The following is a 16510-nucleotide window of genomic DNA, read 5'->3' on the forward strand; positions in this document are numbered from 1 at the left end:
TGGCCTTGTGGACCTCACACAGTGGCAGAGGATTTCCTGCTGTGCTGAGTAAACATCAGTGAGACTATATATGAAAATAAAACTGTTTCTTACCTTCTCTTGCTCATGGGAGACTACAGAGGATGGAATTCCTCTCATCAAACTTCAGACTTACTTGTAATACAGATGAACAGTTTCATTTTGTGCTTAATTATACATACTTTAGGCATCTACTTCAGGATAAAATGAACTGCACTTTTGAAATGCCTTTTTCTGTCTGCTTACACTCAAGGAAATATATGATTATTAGTCAGATGTATGTCTTTATCTGGACAGAGGAATTCTGCCCCGATGTGTTCCAGATATACATTGTAAGGTGGCTAGATAGGGTTTGCAGTTGCTTTTGGCAGTTTTTTAAAGCCACTCAGGTACATTTATAAAGCAAAAAAGGTTCTAGGACAAACAACTGAATATCATTCCTCCCAGTCTTTGTCATCCTTGAAGTATTTCTGCATTTGCATTTTTTAAATTTTTTAATGAAACTCTCTTAAAGTTCACAAAGCTATGCTAGCAATTACCTCATCCTACCATTGCTCTTTATCTTTCCTGTTTTGAGACAGATGCCAGCTGTATCCACTCATATCCTTGGTTCATTTTTTCCCTTCAGTCCCATAGAAGCTGGAGCGGATTTTCTAGAGCAAGCTTAAGATGGCTGCAGGTTTCCCAGTAGCACCAATCTGCAGTATGTACTCTGAGCCACAGGCCTAGAGAGCAGGCACACTGTGCCACACCATCCTTTCTCCACTCTGTACAGCTTGCAACTGCATCTAGCCTTGCATAGAAGCCCTGTCTTATACCGAGTCAAACATCCTTGTCAAGATTTGGAAATAGCTATCTCTGGAATCTGTTAACCCTAGTCTTTGGGTCAAACACTGGTGTCATTCCAGACTGATGTAACCTTTCTTCCTTCCCTGATTTCAAAATTTTATGGTTTTCTATACAGAGACCATATAAAGCTCTGTTGTGAATCCTAAATATGCATGTGAAAAGTTGGTGTAAAGAGCAACCAAAAACCTGGCAGAGTTCACAACAAAACACATTTCAGTAGTTGTGCTTGATCCAGAAGCTGTTAGATATTAGGCACTGTCTGCTGGCACCTGATACATTATCACACAAATAGAAATACAAAGCGCACCTGTAACAATGTATCATGCTGCAGTGAACCCCAGGGAGTGGTTATGCAGGTGTATTATGGAGAATGGCCAATCCTCAGCATTCATGGCTTAAGCTGTTTCCGATTCACATAATTTGGACTGATTTCAGAACTCTGGTTCTGTCTTTGCTAGTAAATTAAACAGTGTTTGGCCAAGGCCCAGGCCTAGGCGCTGGAACATGATCATTTATGTTGTTAAATAGCACGGCTTCTGGTACAGTTTTTGGCTCATGCAAACTAGCACTTTCCTGAACAATTTCTGGGCATGGTTTGGGAGGAATTTTTACAAATAGGTAAGCAGTATGTCGTAAAGTGAGTATTTTAATTTTTGACATCTTACCCTACTCTCTTTCTTGAAATTTTGGGAATGAATGTAGAATAGAATTAGACTGTTTCCGCTGTGATTTTTATATTTTCTGATACAAATATTACAGATTAATTTCCACAAAAGCAAAACCATCTCCCATTTCAACCTTATCTTTTGGCATTTCTATTGCTCAACAGAAGAGTAAGTGGGCAACCTCCCAGCCTAAAACATTATGTTAGGTTGAAAATCAATGCCTTTTTGTGTGAGTAATAGGAAGACTTTAATAAGGCAAGATTTTGGGAGCACTTCAAACAAAATAGTTTCTGTGCTGTTTGACAGAGTCTGAATATTACATAGGTGTGTGATTTCCATCACTTAACTTTGCAGAAAATTTAGTATTGGTTCTCTGTCCTCAGCAACATGAGAACAAATCTGAATTCATGAAATGCAGATGTTGCACCAGTTTCTATGCCTATATCTTACATGAATTAAAGGGATCTCTGAAACTGGAGTGAAAATACTGCATCACAGTCAGTTTTAGAAAAGTTTTTTAATGCGCAGTTACAGTTCTTTTGGAATATACACATCTGAATATGTACAGACCGCAAAAAACATCTAAGGATGGTGTGATTCCTTTTCTAACAAAGCACAAGTACTAAAATTTTCTTAAATGATACACTGTTTTACAAACGAAATATTTTTGTTATAGAAAAAAGTTACGTGTGTTTGAAATTAGTCAGGTCATTAATTTACTCCTCTTTTATTCCTGCCTGTCCACACAGGTATGTTTTAACATTATAACAGGATTCTAAGATCAAAGATGGAAAATGGAAATATCAACTTTAGGATACAAGGCATTCAGCTTTCACTGTAATGATGAAAATTCTAGAGAAAGTGCTGTGAAAATAGTTGAGAATTAAGCAGCAAGGAAGACAAGATTGTAACTAATACTAGGCATCTCAGTGTGTTTGTACTGCATTACCAAGGTTGGTGTGGCCTATGGCAATACAGAATACTTAACAGGGCTAGAGAAAGTGATATATAGTTGCTGGATTTTTATTTGTAACTTCTAACCAATTTGCAGAGCAGAGCTGTAGCAACTGCAAGAGCACTTGCCCATGTAAATGGGAGAGATGCTACTGCTTGAAAGGCAGAATCTGGACCATGCAGTGTGGCAGTGTATTCTATGTTCCATGATATTACTTCCCTTCAGTCTGTCATCTTAATTATCTATTAAGATTAAAGTGCTTTCATTGTGTTTCTTGTAAATATGCAGTTTTAAAGGTCTCTTTCATCATTGCTAGATGATAGGGAGGATTGAATATAACTTAGTATGTTTTTGAAGCTGTTTAACTTTTTTTTTCTTTCTGCCTCACAGTTTCTACTAACAAAGTGGCACTAAAAGTTTGGTTACAAAGATTCTTTAGTGTTTTCCCTTGTGCTTCAGTCCTGTAATCATACTTGCTATCTTTCCCAGTAGGTATTACTGGTGATCAAAGGAGATACATCTGAATTTTTTGCACTAAACGAGGGGGGGGGGAAATTTGTGCTGATTTGTACTTGCACTAAAAAGTTCCTACTTGCGTTACTTGTGATATAATGTACAGTTCAAAATTTCCAGTTACAAATACATTCAATAAAAGAAATTAACAAATGTCAGAAGGAGGAAAAGGTTGCTCTGAACAGAACATGACTGCTTTAAAATTACTCTTTAGCTCTACCATATGGAGTAGAGAAAAACTATTTATATTTCTGCAGTTTCAAATTCTAAAATGTTTTATTTTTATCTTTTGCCTTTAGGGCTCAGTTGGTGAACCAGGACCTAAGGGTGAACAAGTAAGTCTTGTTACAGATCCTGTTACTTTCAAGGCACACTACCAAGTACTGCCGTACATCAACTAAATCTGAAGGCTGACAGTATGTCTTGTTTTGATATAGGGTGTGCCTGGACCGGAAGGAGATGGAGGAGAAAAGGGAGACTTAGTAAGGCATTATTTTCTCTTCACCTGTTTTAATTTGTTGTTGTTGTAGATTAAAACTTTAAAGTATTGTTGGAACTCTTCAAACATGTTTTGATCATTGAAAGTCACATTTCAGTTTTGTTTAGTATCATTGCTGTAAAGTATAAGGTATTAACTGGACATACTGTAGACCTTAGCAGTTTTTTGGCCTGGTCACATCATTCCTGCTGTTTTGAAAACACTCTGAAATATGCATATTCTCTTATGTGTATAATACAGTATAAGCTGCTTGGATATAGATAGATAGATAGATAGATATAACGGTATTTGAGGCAGTGAGGATAAGGAGATGTTTTAACTTGGTAAAGCAGGAGCATAGATAATAAGAACCATTTTTAATTCAGACTTTATGTAAATATATTCTATTGCCTTTACCTTTGGAAATATGTCTGGCTGTTAGGGAAGAGGATCTGGGGAGAGGCTGTTATGCTGTGCTATAGCTGGGGAAGACGTATGTGCTGCATGGCCTCCTGGAGTGCACCATGTTGTGAATTTGCATGGGTAATGCCTGGGTCATGTGCCCGGAGGGTAAAAATGGTTTGCCTTCCTACAGAACAGCTGTACTAGTCCAGCGGCTCCTATGGGCAAAGCCCGAATCTGATCTTTTAAGAGAAAGTAAACTGCTGCCCACTAAAAAAAAAGGCAGTATACTGCCAGGGTGTATGCTGGAAAGGAGCACTGTTTTCCTACACTCTGCAATTTAAATTTTCTTTTAAAGTTAAGTAACAGCCATAGTGAGCTGGATTTTCAGTAACATAGCTTTACTATCAGTAAGTGGGATTCCTCTGAAACAACACTGTATTGTGTGCTGCCAATTAGTCTGTTTTTAAACTGATGACAGTTGTTTTTATTTCACTTATGACATATTCACTAATAGAAAAAGTGGCCTTTCTGGCCCCTAGAAACCCATTATTTCACCAGTGACACTTAGGAACTGGAGGAATATAATTTTCTGAAATCTCTCCAGGGGCGCCATGATGACACTGAAGGAGATGAGTTAATCTGTTTCTTAGTGATTACAAGATTTTGCATCGAAGTATTTTTGTTTTTCCAATTCAAAGTGAAAACTTCTGAATAGCAGGACTGCTATTCTCAGTCAAGTGATAAAGGGATCTTGGGGTTGCTGGAAGCTGGGAGCTGGGCTGCTGGGGACAGGAACTTCCAGGGGCTTGGCTGCCCCAGAGGACTTTGGGTGGAGACTTTCTTGGTTTCTGGTGCAGTTTTGTCAGGGCTCACACAACATGGTGAAATACCGTGATTCTGACAAACTGAAAAATTCTGGTTAAATATTGCTCTATCTAAAGATTTCCAAACAATCTGCTAAGATTGTTCTGTGCTCTAACTGGTCTGAGGGTAGATCCACATGTCTGATTCTAAAATAAGCAATACAAAAATGGTTATAATAAAAATACTTTCTTATTTCTGCATTAAATAAATGTTTTTGAGAAATGAATCTTAAAGAAAAAATCTGAAATTTAAGTTTTATTTACAAATGAATTGTAATTCATTTGAGGTGTGATTTTGCATACATCAGCAAGTGCCTTGGGTGCTAAATATGTGAATTTTTTAATACTGAAAAAATCATGTTAAGTTTACTGCATTTATAATGAGTATGATAACTGATACTCTCTTTTGAAACAGTTTGTCTTATTTTTGTTTAGGGCGACATGGGATTACCAGGTGCAAAGGGATCTGTAAGTACAGTGAATTGCAATGTTCTAGAAATACCGAAGTCTAGTGGATCAGATAGATGGTTTTCTGGTTTAAGAAACAGAATACAAGTAACGAGGTCTTTACAAAACACAGTTAAATGAGTTCCCACAGCATTTCTTCTTTTTAATTTCTGAATACATCTAATATTAAAATGAATTCATTTTCAAAAGGAAGTCACATCCTGAATTCTAAGCTTCATAAAAGAGAAGCAGCATTCAACAGCAGTTTTCTGGCCACCTCATTTTTCAGGAAATGAATGGCCTCTTTGTGCTGTGGAGGTGTTGTGCAGAAGGAACCCCAGTGCAGTGGCTGTGTTCAACTTGTAATCTTTATGCTGTGAAAAAGCTGGCAACAGGACTGTGATGTCTCTGAAAGCAGAAGTATTTCTGGCCCAGATTCCTTTTTTTTGAAAATAACAAAATGATGTCTTTGAGGAAGGTGAGCAAAAGCAAGAAGGTTCAAGAACTGAACACACTCTTTTATTTCGGGATCATTGAAGAGTGCGACTGTTGCAGCAGCTGACAGATTGGTCTCTAACGTGAACAGATCAACAGTTCTGCCTACAGGGAACAGAGCCTGACTATAACAGGAGGCATTATGTCTGTGTTCTCTGTGACCAGTGTGACTTTGGGGCTAAGCACCTGCAAGCTAGAGAGTGTTTACGGCTAATCAGGATCTTAAGGGAAGGACATGGAGATGGAAGAAATGTCACAGGAGAAATCTGTAGTTTTCTTTTCCCCCTAGATTCTTAAAATCTTTTGCTTCTTGTTGAGATCCTAGAGTGCTTGTCCCAGTGAATACACACATGAAGAAGAGTGATCCACCAAGGAACCTGATAACTTGCCGGACTGGGAAAGAAAGAAATGATGACTTCCTCGTTGTTTAGGCCATGAAGGGAACACTGCTCTCCTATTAATACGTCTGTTAAAGCATGTTCTTCGGGTTTCCTTCTGACAGGGCCAGCAAGTAGCTGCCTGAGATGCAGCATAGATAGAACTGATGTGGTTCCATCTTGTGGGCTTAACCGATATCACAGTTGGGTAATTTGCCACGTTTAGGAGCATCTCTTTCAATTGGATGTTATCTTTTTCCCCAGTAGACTGGGGAAGCTGCAAGTGTGTAGTGAGGGGTTTTTTTGTCTTTTCTTTTTTTTTTTTCCTGTTAGAACTACTATTAATCACTACAGTGACTTGTATCGAAAGTAGCTCAGAGGCCTAGGCTGGCATAGGTCTCACTGTGCATCTAGTTAATCATAGCCTTACAGCTTTTGTTTTTAGCAGGTGAAAAGACATGTGACCATTCTTAATTTTTTATTTACACAACAATATGCTTTTAATGGAGGGATTTTTATGATTATGAGTTTGCAGTTTAAATACATAATCTTGATTTTAGCTTTCGATTTCTGCAGTAGGACTCATAATTTCTGTTGTATTGGGAACGAGGCATGTCTAAAGCATGAGAAATGCCTTATTCTCTGAAGACAAAGTCATTCTGAAACTTCTGAACTATCCATCCCTTTGAAGGAAATTGCCTATATGTGTATGTGTACTGTGGCTCCTCTGAGATTTACATTCTCCTCAGGCTTTGATTTTATAGAATGTAACAAATAGAGAGGAAGCCAATCATTCTGAGTTTGGCTGCTTCATTCTTAGCATTTACTGCTGCAGAGGCTCCTCCTTGGGGTCTCAGGGCAGCAGGGAAGTAAAGCTCTTTGCTGTCCCTGTGGGAACCTGGGACTGTTTATGGTCAAGTTTCTTTGCACTTACAATGCTTTTGTCACATGACAGCTCCCAGCCAAAGAATACCATTGGCCAAAGGAGGCAGAGGACTAATGACTTTGCACATTCTGCCCCAAAACTACAAAAGAGGAACTGGAAAGAATAAATTTAAATTGTGGAGTATTGCTCCTGCTGAAGTTGAAAGAAATTCTGCCTATTACTGCAGAGTCCAGAAATTCACACCCTGAATTTCCATTTCCCTGTGCAGCTTCTCTGGGCACAGATGAACTCTATTGTCAGAAGAATAAGTATTTTACTCATTGCAATAAGTATCTTCTGGATTTTATTCCCCTCCTTCTCTTGCTTTGTTACTTTTGTAGATAAAAGTGCCTTTATTTAACAAAAAAAGGATCATGCTGTAAGCAATGGAATGTGAAAAAGGTGTCCACTTTTCAAAGTAAGCAATAGGAAAAGCCATGCATGAACCACACAGAGCACTGTAATGAAAGCAGAAATGCAAGGCTTGCTCTGCAGACATGCAGTCTTTTGAAATTCCTCTCTCTTACTGTCAGGTTGGTAATCCCGGAGAGCCTGGTTCCCGGGGGCCTGAGGGGAGTCGAGGACTGCCTGGCATGGAAGGACCACGAGGCTCACCTGGACCGCGAGGCTTGCAGGGTGAACAAGGTGCTCCAGGTCTGCCTGGCAGCCAAGGTCCAGCTGTAAGTACTGTTTTCATGTAATAGGTATCTTCTGAACTCTTAGCTGTCACTTGCACCACTCCTTTTGTAGGACCACGAGACACACACACGCACGCACGTGAAACCCAAATGCCACAGTAGAGTTTGAAATACATGGTACCTTGCAACAACCTCATCTCTACACCAGCAAAATCTTGGGGTTGCATACAGGTAGGACTTTTGGTCCTCCGCTTTTGGTTCTGTTCAGTTCTGTTTTCTTATGCTACTTGCACTACTGTAGGGTGTATGTACCGTGTTTGATACGTGGGTGTATCACACACACATAATATCTACCTTGCTAGTCAAATTGACCTCAGTTGCAATAGCTATGTTTGCATGGACTTGAACAGCTTGCTTTGACCAGCATTTACGGTGATATTAATTGTTTTTTAAAATTTTTTTTTTTTTTTAATCCTAGGGAAGAGAACCAACTGATCAGCACATTAAGCAGGTTTGCATGAGAGTCATGCAAGGTAAATATGCTAAGAAATATTTAAATTTTCTTGTGCATTTAAATCGGAGTACTCTAATGCTGTGGAAGTGACCAACATTTTCCCACTCTCATCCAGAATGAATAGCATGCCCTCAGCAGGGGGACCTGGCAGATGGTCCTCCCACAGGCTAGTGTAAACACTATCTGAGAAATTAGTTTCTTACTTATATACCCTCTGCAGTCCATTGAACCACCTGTTGATTCCACACTATTAATATAATAACCAGGCCATAGCCTGGAGTGCTTTTAAGGAATGCATAAATTTTATATACCAAACACTTGCTATGTTTAAATACATAAAACTGTATAACTTCACTGAAAGCTTGTTTTGCCATTTGTACTCATTCACTATTAGATTACAGCAAAAAAATCATGTGGAAAATATGTAAAAAGGACAGGGCAGAGAGAGGCTCTCTGTAGATAATAACATAACACAATATGAAAACAGGCAAAAACCCTAATTGTATTTGTTCAGTTCTTTTTGATATGCACACAGAAATGCCTAACTTTTCTATTACAGTTGGGTGCATGAGATTTACAGAGTTTACAAATTTATGCTGTCCTGGAAGCACAAAAGAGATTTTTCAGTACTTGCTATTGTAGATGCCCTTTGGGATATTATGCCTTTGTAATGTTAAGAGTTTAGCAGAATAAAATTGCTGCTCATGATTTAATTTAAAAATTCTCAGTACAAGTCACTGTTCCTGATACTGCCCAACAGGGTATTTTATTTTTTAGCTTCAGATTGGGCTGTTCTGGCAGAAGATTTTCATCTGCCAACATAAAAAATGACCCATTAAAAGAACCTTTTAAAGTGGTCTCTTGAAAAGCACAGTAATGTTGAGGAGGACTGTAGAGAAATCAGATATGGTGCTTGAGTTTACTCACAACCATCAGAATTAGCAGTGAACACAAGGATATGGGAAAAATGTAGACTGTCTTCACTGATCCCTCTTGAGAGCCTTAGAACTGTTCACGTAGTCATACTAAAAAAGAAACTATCCAAGCCAGTACCCTTAAGCTGGTCAGCTTGAAGACAGCCTTAGCTGAAGTTCAGCTCCTCAGCAGGCTCTGGCCACAGAGTTGCGTGGCTGTTGCTAGGATTGCTCAGCTGTCTGCTGGCACAGCTCCTGCTTGTCCTTCTTACTTGCAATTCTGTGCTGCTGCCTGTCTTAGTATTTCTTAGTTGAGGACACAACTTAAAATACCAGTTCTTGCCAAGTCACACAGACCTTTTAGCAAATGTCATATGAAATTGTGTGTGGCTCTGTCTGGAGAAAGTTATTTCTAAGGCATGCTGGGAAGAAGGACCCTCTGTTCCAAGGAATGACAAGCTGATCTTATGCCTAATGAACAGCCAAGCTTCTGCTGATTTACTTTAAGTAAAAACAATTGATGTAAAATGTCCACTTACTTACCAAACTGGAGTTCACAAGCACAAATGTAAGGGATTCTTCCTCTGAAAATAAGGGCCCTTGAGTTATTAGGCAGGTCAGCAGAGATTACTGGCCTCATGTTTCTTAGTTGTTCTTTTCTGCAAGGCCAGATCTTAGTATGTATTATCCAGTAGTAACAAAGAAATATATTTACTCTTTTAAGAGTCACCAATTTGCCTGAATCCATTTTCTTACTACATGAAAACTAAACAAAATTCAAGATTATAAGGACATTTCTAAATAAACCATATACATTTAAATCTTTTCAACCTCCAAATATCATGAAGATGTTGAGTTCAGAGAGAACAACTCAACAGCGTGCCTATACAGTTTGTCACTGATAGTACTGACTAAGATAATATCATCTTTTATGTAATCTGCTTTCTAACTAGCATTTTATGTAAGGAAAGTGTTGTATTGTAATCTGTCAGTTTCCATAGCAGAGTATTTGCTCCACATCAGATATACATCTTTCTTTAGTGACCTCTCATACTTGGGAATCTCTCCATTCATTTGCACTTACTACTTAATTCTGTCTTGCTGTTTATTGCAGAACAACTAGCTCAGCTGGCAGCCAGTCTTAGGAGGCCAGAATTTGGCGCTCCAGGTCTCCCAGGCCTACCTGGGCCACCAGGGGCTCCTGGGCCTCCTGGGGAAAATGGCTTCCCAGGACAGCTTGGACCCCGTGGCTTGCCTGGCCTTAAAGGGCCCCCTGGTGAAATCGGTCGTAAAGGTCCTAAAGGTAAGAATTTCTGTAACTGGCTTTCAGCTGTTGACTATAAATGCTGTCCTTGTAATGTGGAATCATGTCATATTTAAATGAAGTTCAGCAGTCTCACATACTGGCTGTATTAAAACCAAAGTTGACCTTAAGTTTTCCACATTTTACAACAAACTCCTTTCTATGCCAGAGGGAATCTATATTTAAGTTTCTGGTTTAAAATCACACAGTTTTTCTGACCAAGGTATACAATTTACAGTTTGTGTTTCCAGCACTGGTTGTCTGAAGCAGAGAGGCACAGAGAGATAAGCCTATAAATCCTCTGAGCTAGGGATTTCAACTACTCATTTTCAGTCACTTGAACCCTGAAAGGGTTTGATGGTTGGTGGGTTTTTTTTGTTTTTTTTTTTTATGGCTCACAGGTTGTAAGATGACTCACATGTGTGAAGCCCCAAAAGATCCTAAATTAGGTAGTTAAGCCATCTCCTGTATCTGTTGCCTCAGTGATTAAAGGGTACACTGGCTCAGCCTCAGCAAGACTTGTTCATAATTTTATTCTTTGTCATTAATCACTTACACAGTATGAAAAAGGACAGGCATCTGTCTTGATTTAGTAGTAAGCAGCTGAATCAGTTTGCTAATACTAACTCCCCCTCTCATGGGCTTTTGAGGTTTGTGGTTACACTGCTGAAAAGTTCCAGTGGTGATTCTCTCTTCCGCCTCTCAGGCCAGATGTGAAGCTCCCTTCTGCTAGACTGACAATCCCCAAAGATAACAAAACCAGTCAGATTCTTTCACTAAGCTCTAGGCTGTCTTTCTAAATCTAGCCACTCTCTTACATTGCAAGTGACTGATAACAGGTTGGCTCTCATTTGGGTATAGAACTCAAGCCACTCTTACATTTGGCATCGTTGCACCATGGATCACAATCTGCTGATTCTCTGGAAAGAGCAAATCCATACTAAGAAATTGATTTACCTTATACCTTACAAAAAAACCTTCGATCTAAATTAATCTTTTGTTTCTGAGTGAGAGGGTTTATATGCCTTGAAAGGATTACACAATAGACTTTTCTGCAGAGTCTGATAAGCACTGTGTATGTATTGCTGTTTCTATTCAACAGTGGTTTTGTTTACTTTTCTTGAAGGAAGGTTTCACTTAAAAATTGTATTTCTGCCCAAGGGTGGCCTGTAGTCAGATTAGAGCGTTTGCTTTTGTCTCAGTTTTATTTGAAAGTAAAACCAGAAAACCTTTAATGAGAGAAGTTCTAGAATATAAAGAAAGCAAAGTCCAGCTGCATTGTTGCTGGAGATCTGTTGGTGTGTTAATTTAATGTAGTATAATCTATATTCTCATCTTAGAAGCAACAAAAAATGGAGATACAAAAGTGACCTGACATATTGAACATGATTCAGCAAAGCAGCCTATCCTGTGTTAATATTTAAAAAAATATATAGAGCACACAACCCTTCCCCCCAACAGAAATAACAACTTAAAATGCTTTGTTTTCTATTGTAATTGTCATCAAATTCCAAGTTACTTTACAGTAAACCTTGAAATACAATTACAGCTATTTAAGAGGTGGTGCATGGTCTCATGTGCAAGAGATACCATGATAGTATAGAAAGATGCAAATTTGCTTAGAACTTCAAACTCTCTGGGCCAGTTGGCTAATTTTACATTTCCCTCTCTCTGTATATTTGTGACTGCTCCCACACGCTCTTGGAAGCTATCCAGGAATAGGGCTGGCACCTGGGAGAGGTTTTCCCTTCTTTTCTAAGCCTTGTGAACACCAGTATAGCACCCAGTCACCATGGATATCTGGTGTACAAACAGCGAGGCTGTTCAGGACCTCCCAGGGCCAGGCTGTTGCATGGAAGTGCCAGGGTGCGAGGCCAGGGTAAGATGAGTGTGGCGAGGAGCTGTCTGTAGGGGCTTCAGTGTAGTTGAAATAACTGGACTAAGATAACTGAGATGTTTCAGCCAGCATCCAATTTACACCTTACAGACTCCAAAGATGCTTCTGATTTATGCAGTAACGAATTGGCAGATGGAAACAGGATTTCACTGCTGGAGTGGACAAAAACTAGTTTGAAGAAGGATAAGCTACTATTGTTCTGATGCACATGTAGTATTACTCAAGGTGAAAGACACCACTAAAAGACTTGGATTACATTATTTATGAAGTTCTTGACAGCTGCGTAATGTTTTGTGCTGCATGAGGCACACTAAGATTGACAGGTGCCCTGAAAAAAATTCAGTGCTTCATTCTGAATTCTTGGTAGCTACCAGAGTTCTGCAGAGGTCAGGGAGATTAACTGACTCTCCCCATCCATTTGGGGATTTTTCTGAAATAGGAGGATTACTAAGAGGGTACCTAGCACATGTGATAAAAGGGAAAAGGAGAAAGAAGTTCCGAATGGTTTAGAAGGATATGATGAAGAACAGACAGATACACAAGAACATGTTGCAATGAGATATGCGCAGGAGAAGATGCACAGGAGCAGTGATTAACAATAGCAACAGCAGGGGCAAAAAGACTTGGCTCAAAGGAAGGTTATAGTGACTTTAGAGAGTAATCTTGCGGAGCAAAGGACAGTATAAACTGGAAGTGAGTCTAAATCCAGGCTGATGTTGTCAGAAAGTCAGAGTTGAAAAAATAGAAATTAGAAGCTGGAAGAGTTTGGAATAGAAAATGCGCGAGTGTTTGCTACCAACAGTAAACACTGTTCAGTAGCTGGAAGCTGTAAAAGTCTGTATGGGTAACCTGACATCAGTGCTTCCAGTGGATCTGATGGAGACTAGACAAGATTAGTCTAGTCTCCATGTTGACTAGGCAGTTAAATTTTACTCTGAAGTATAGAGATAAGATTCTTCCTCTAGTGCCCTGTAAGCATTTTCAATTGAAACTCAAAGTTTTGTACTGTCTTTTGTATCTCTTCAAATGGCTTCCTCAGTTTCTGCTATACCATTTCTAAGCAAGCTGACAGTCTATTCAAACTCTCCTCACTGCTTGTAGCTATTTATGCAGTACAAGAAAGTATGGAAGTTCAAAATAAAGCTCTCTCAAATGTTGTTATGCATATACTTGTGAGTTTCTACTTGCAGCAAAAAACTCCCAAGAATTTACATAGTGTATTCACAAGTAGTAACTATATGGACTTTCAGGGAATATGTATACAATGAATAGAATCTGAACTCTACAACTAAAACAACAAAAAAAGCTTCCTCTTACTAAGATGCTTCTTGTTTGGAGCAATATAAAAATGAGTTTGAAGAAAAGCTGGGCACCCACTGAAGAAAAGTCTCTGTAATACCAGCCAAAGGAGAACAAAAGTCCTTTGCTTCACTTTTAGGAACATCTTATGTGGATTTAAACAGAATACTGTAATCTGTGCAAGCTGGCTTGTCTTTTCTTCTCTGCACTATCTTGAGAACCAGCACTTGAGAATCTTTATTTCTTAGCTGAGTTCACAGACCCCTACAAAAGCTCCCTGCCAGTTACCTCAGGCTGTGACCCAAAATAGCCTAAGCAGTTTTGTGATGTTAGTTGCTTTCTGTTATACAGGCTATGACATATTTTATATGGGACTGTCCAATCCTAAGTTTTTCTTCAACATGTCTATTTCTGAGTATAAGAGGAAAAAAAAAAAAATCCAAACCAAGCAAATCTCTTGCAAGGACATGACTCAGGATATCAGTCAGAGAATGCTCAGAATATATACAGGCACCTGAGTTCTCTGCTAATCAGCTGCTCACCTCTGAGAGAGAACTTGCCAAAGATAACACCTGTGGCAGGTTGTAACTAATGTTTTTTGACTTTGCTTTAGGTGAACCAGGAGAAAGAGGAGAAAGAGGATTTCCAGGCAGAGGACCGAAAGGTTACCCTGGACCAAGAGGTCTTCCAGGTAAATATAAATGGGTGAGGATAGATTAGACAAGGAAGAGATGTGGAGCAAAAACATATTCAGAATTGATATTTTTAGCTGTTTTGAAAATCTGAAAGGTGTTCATTAAGCAATTAACTTCCAAATAACTGTACTTCATAATTTTTACTGTGTACATAATTATACAGTCACAAAACAAAATTAAAAGCTCTTTCTTTTACTACAGAGCTAGCACCTCACCCCATTTATCTCTATGCAGCAAGATTAGGAAAACTGTGTACAAAGTAGTAAAAAAAAAGGCAATCATTAAAAAAAAAAAAATCACAAAACCCAGACTGTCTCACTGGCAGCCACAACAGTCTTCAGAAACTCCCAATTTCTAATTTAGGACATCAAAATAATTTCTCCTTTACTTTTGTGGTAAGTAATTGCAGTGTTACATAATAGGAGTTCCTGAACAGATTCTTGCTTATAAATGCAGCACAACTGTCCTCTAGTGGCCAGCGAATGAAAATAAACATGTTTTTCCATTAAGAGTGCTACAGCATGTTTCTGTATATACATAGACATAAGCTACCAAAGTTTATTCTCTTTGGAAGAAGGACAACAGTTTCAGTTGAGTACACACTGATACCTAGGATGTCTGTGAAACTTGGAGTTCTCTTCATTAGAAATATATCACTGGAAGAGGCTTACCAAATTACTTATTTCATCTCTTCATTGAGGATTTAGAAGGAAAAAGATACTTTAGTGCTCGGCAATTCCACTCTATGCATTATTCCCCAACAGATCTGAGTGGAAAGTAAATTTTTGATATGTTTCTTTCTAAAGCACTAATGTATCTCTGAAGTAGTGAGTAGCATCTACTCCTTCACATGCATCACCAACAAATTTGTTTGCAGTGCTCCAACCAGTTATACTGTATAGCTTTTTATAGCTGTAGATCCGCATTAGTGTGACTGGAGAGAATTTGGCCTGAAATGTCATTGCTGATGATGTGTAAGAACACAGCCTGGTTCTCTGTTAGAAGAAAAACTGTCCCTCTGAGTGGGCAACTTTCTGGGGAATCCACTGAGAGTAGTAAAAAAGGAATTTTTGTACAGCTTGAGAACAGGATAGTCAGTAAAGCTACATGTATACTTAAGTCATATGCTGCCAATTTTATACCTGCATCCACTTTTTCAGGTGAACCAGGCAAACCCAGCTATGGCAGGGAAGGCCGTGACGGCGAACGGGGCCGCCCTGGAGTGGCAGGTCGGCCTGGGATTCCTGGTCCTCCTGGCCCCCCCGGCCCTCCAGGGTACTGTGAGCCGGTGTCTTGCCGAATGCAGGCTGGACAGAGAGCTGGGAAAAACATGAAAGGGCCGTGAAAGTGCAATGCCAGTGCCATGATGTGTTACCATCTGTTTACTTCCTGCACATACAGCTGAGAATAAATAAAATATGGAGGAGAAACACAAACAAGGAGAAACTTTTCAACCAAGGTTTCAGTAAGCCATTTTTAACGCAGTGGTTGTACGGTCTTTCTAAATGTGTACTTAGCAACACAAACTGGAACAATGGTGCTTACAAAACTACACAGCGGGGGTGTTTTGGCTCTTTTTCCCTTGGGGGAAGAAAAAGGCACTTGTCTTTTTTTTTGGGGGGGGGGGGGTTTGTTTTTTTGGTTTTTTTTAAATAAAGACATTTTCCATGAATACTTCCCCTCCCCTACTTAATTCCTAAGCATGATGTACAGTGAAACAATGTGTCTTTGGGCACCAAATAAAATGGAATAGTTTATATTTACTTCAGTTGTAGCTACTTTTTTATACTTGTAAAATAAATTCTGGAGCACCCCCTGAACCGATTACATCACTTCAAACACATTCATTCTGTTGTATGTATGTGCTGTACAGGGTGTGCTAAGCCTCCCTCAAATCTTCAGTTTAATTGCACAGAGTTAGGAGACTGTTCTTATGAAAACCTGCCACCTCGGACATCTTTAACATTGTAAATCTCTGTAAATATATGATCACTGGGTTCTCATGAATAAGCCATGTGGAATAACATCTTCATTTTCCACTCCAATTTGTGTTGCATTCCTAATTTCATATGAAACCTATTCCAGGATGGCTTTTTCTATGCAAAATTAAAAAAGGCTAGAAGCCACTGTCAAAGGAATATTAAGTAAATCCCACAAATACACAAGTTTTATAGCCAAGATTATGTATTTTGAATAACATCTCTGGTTGTACAAAAAACAGAAATAAATAATGTGTCTTAACCCCATGTATGTTTTTTGT

At 39.0% G+C, this 16510-nt stretch overlaps 1 protein-coding gene across 2 annotated transcripts in view; it reads left to right on the top strand.

Annotated features, from left to right (window-relative positions):
* Positions 1-16014, top strand: part of COL9A1 (collagen type IX alpha 1 chain) — a 71944-nt gene extending 55930 nt beyond the window's left edge. For both annotated transcript variants that reach the window (XM_013952390.2, XM_067294125.1), the window contains 8 exons: positions 3300-3335; positions 3438-3482; positions 5182-5214; positions 7524-7670; positions 8107-8161; positions 10171-10359; positions 14169-14246; positions 15411-16014. In XM_013952390.2, the coding sequence (XP_013807844.2) occupies positions 3300-3335; positions 3438-3482; positions 5182-5214; positions 7524-7670; positions 8107-8161; positions 10171-10359; positions 14169-14246; positions 15411-15595 (768 nt within the window). In that variant the 3' untranslated portion in view covers positions 15596-16014. The remainder of the gene's footprint in view (positions 1-3299; positions 3336-3437; positions 3483-5181; positions 5215-7523; positions 7671-8106; positions 8162-10170; positions 10360-14168; positions 14247-15410) is intronic.
* The last annotated feature ends 496 nt before the right edge of the window (positions 16015-16510 follow it).

Source organism: Apteryx mantelli, chromosome 3 (assembly GCF_036417845.1).
Source record: "Apteryx mantelli isolate bAptMan1 chromosome 3, bAptMan1.hap1, whole genome shotgun sequence".
Lineage (NCBI taxonomy): Eukaryota > Metazoa > Chordata > Aves > Apterygiformes > Apterygidae > Apteryx > Apteryx mantelli.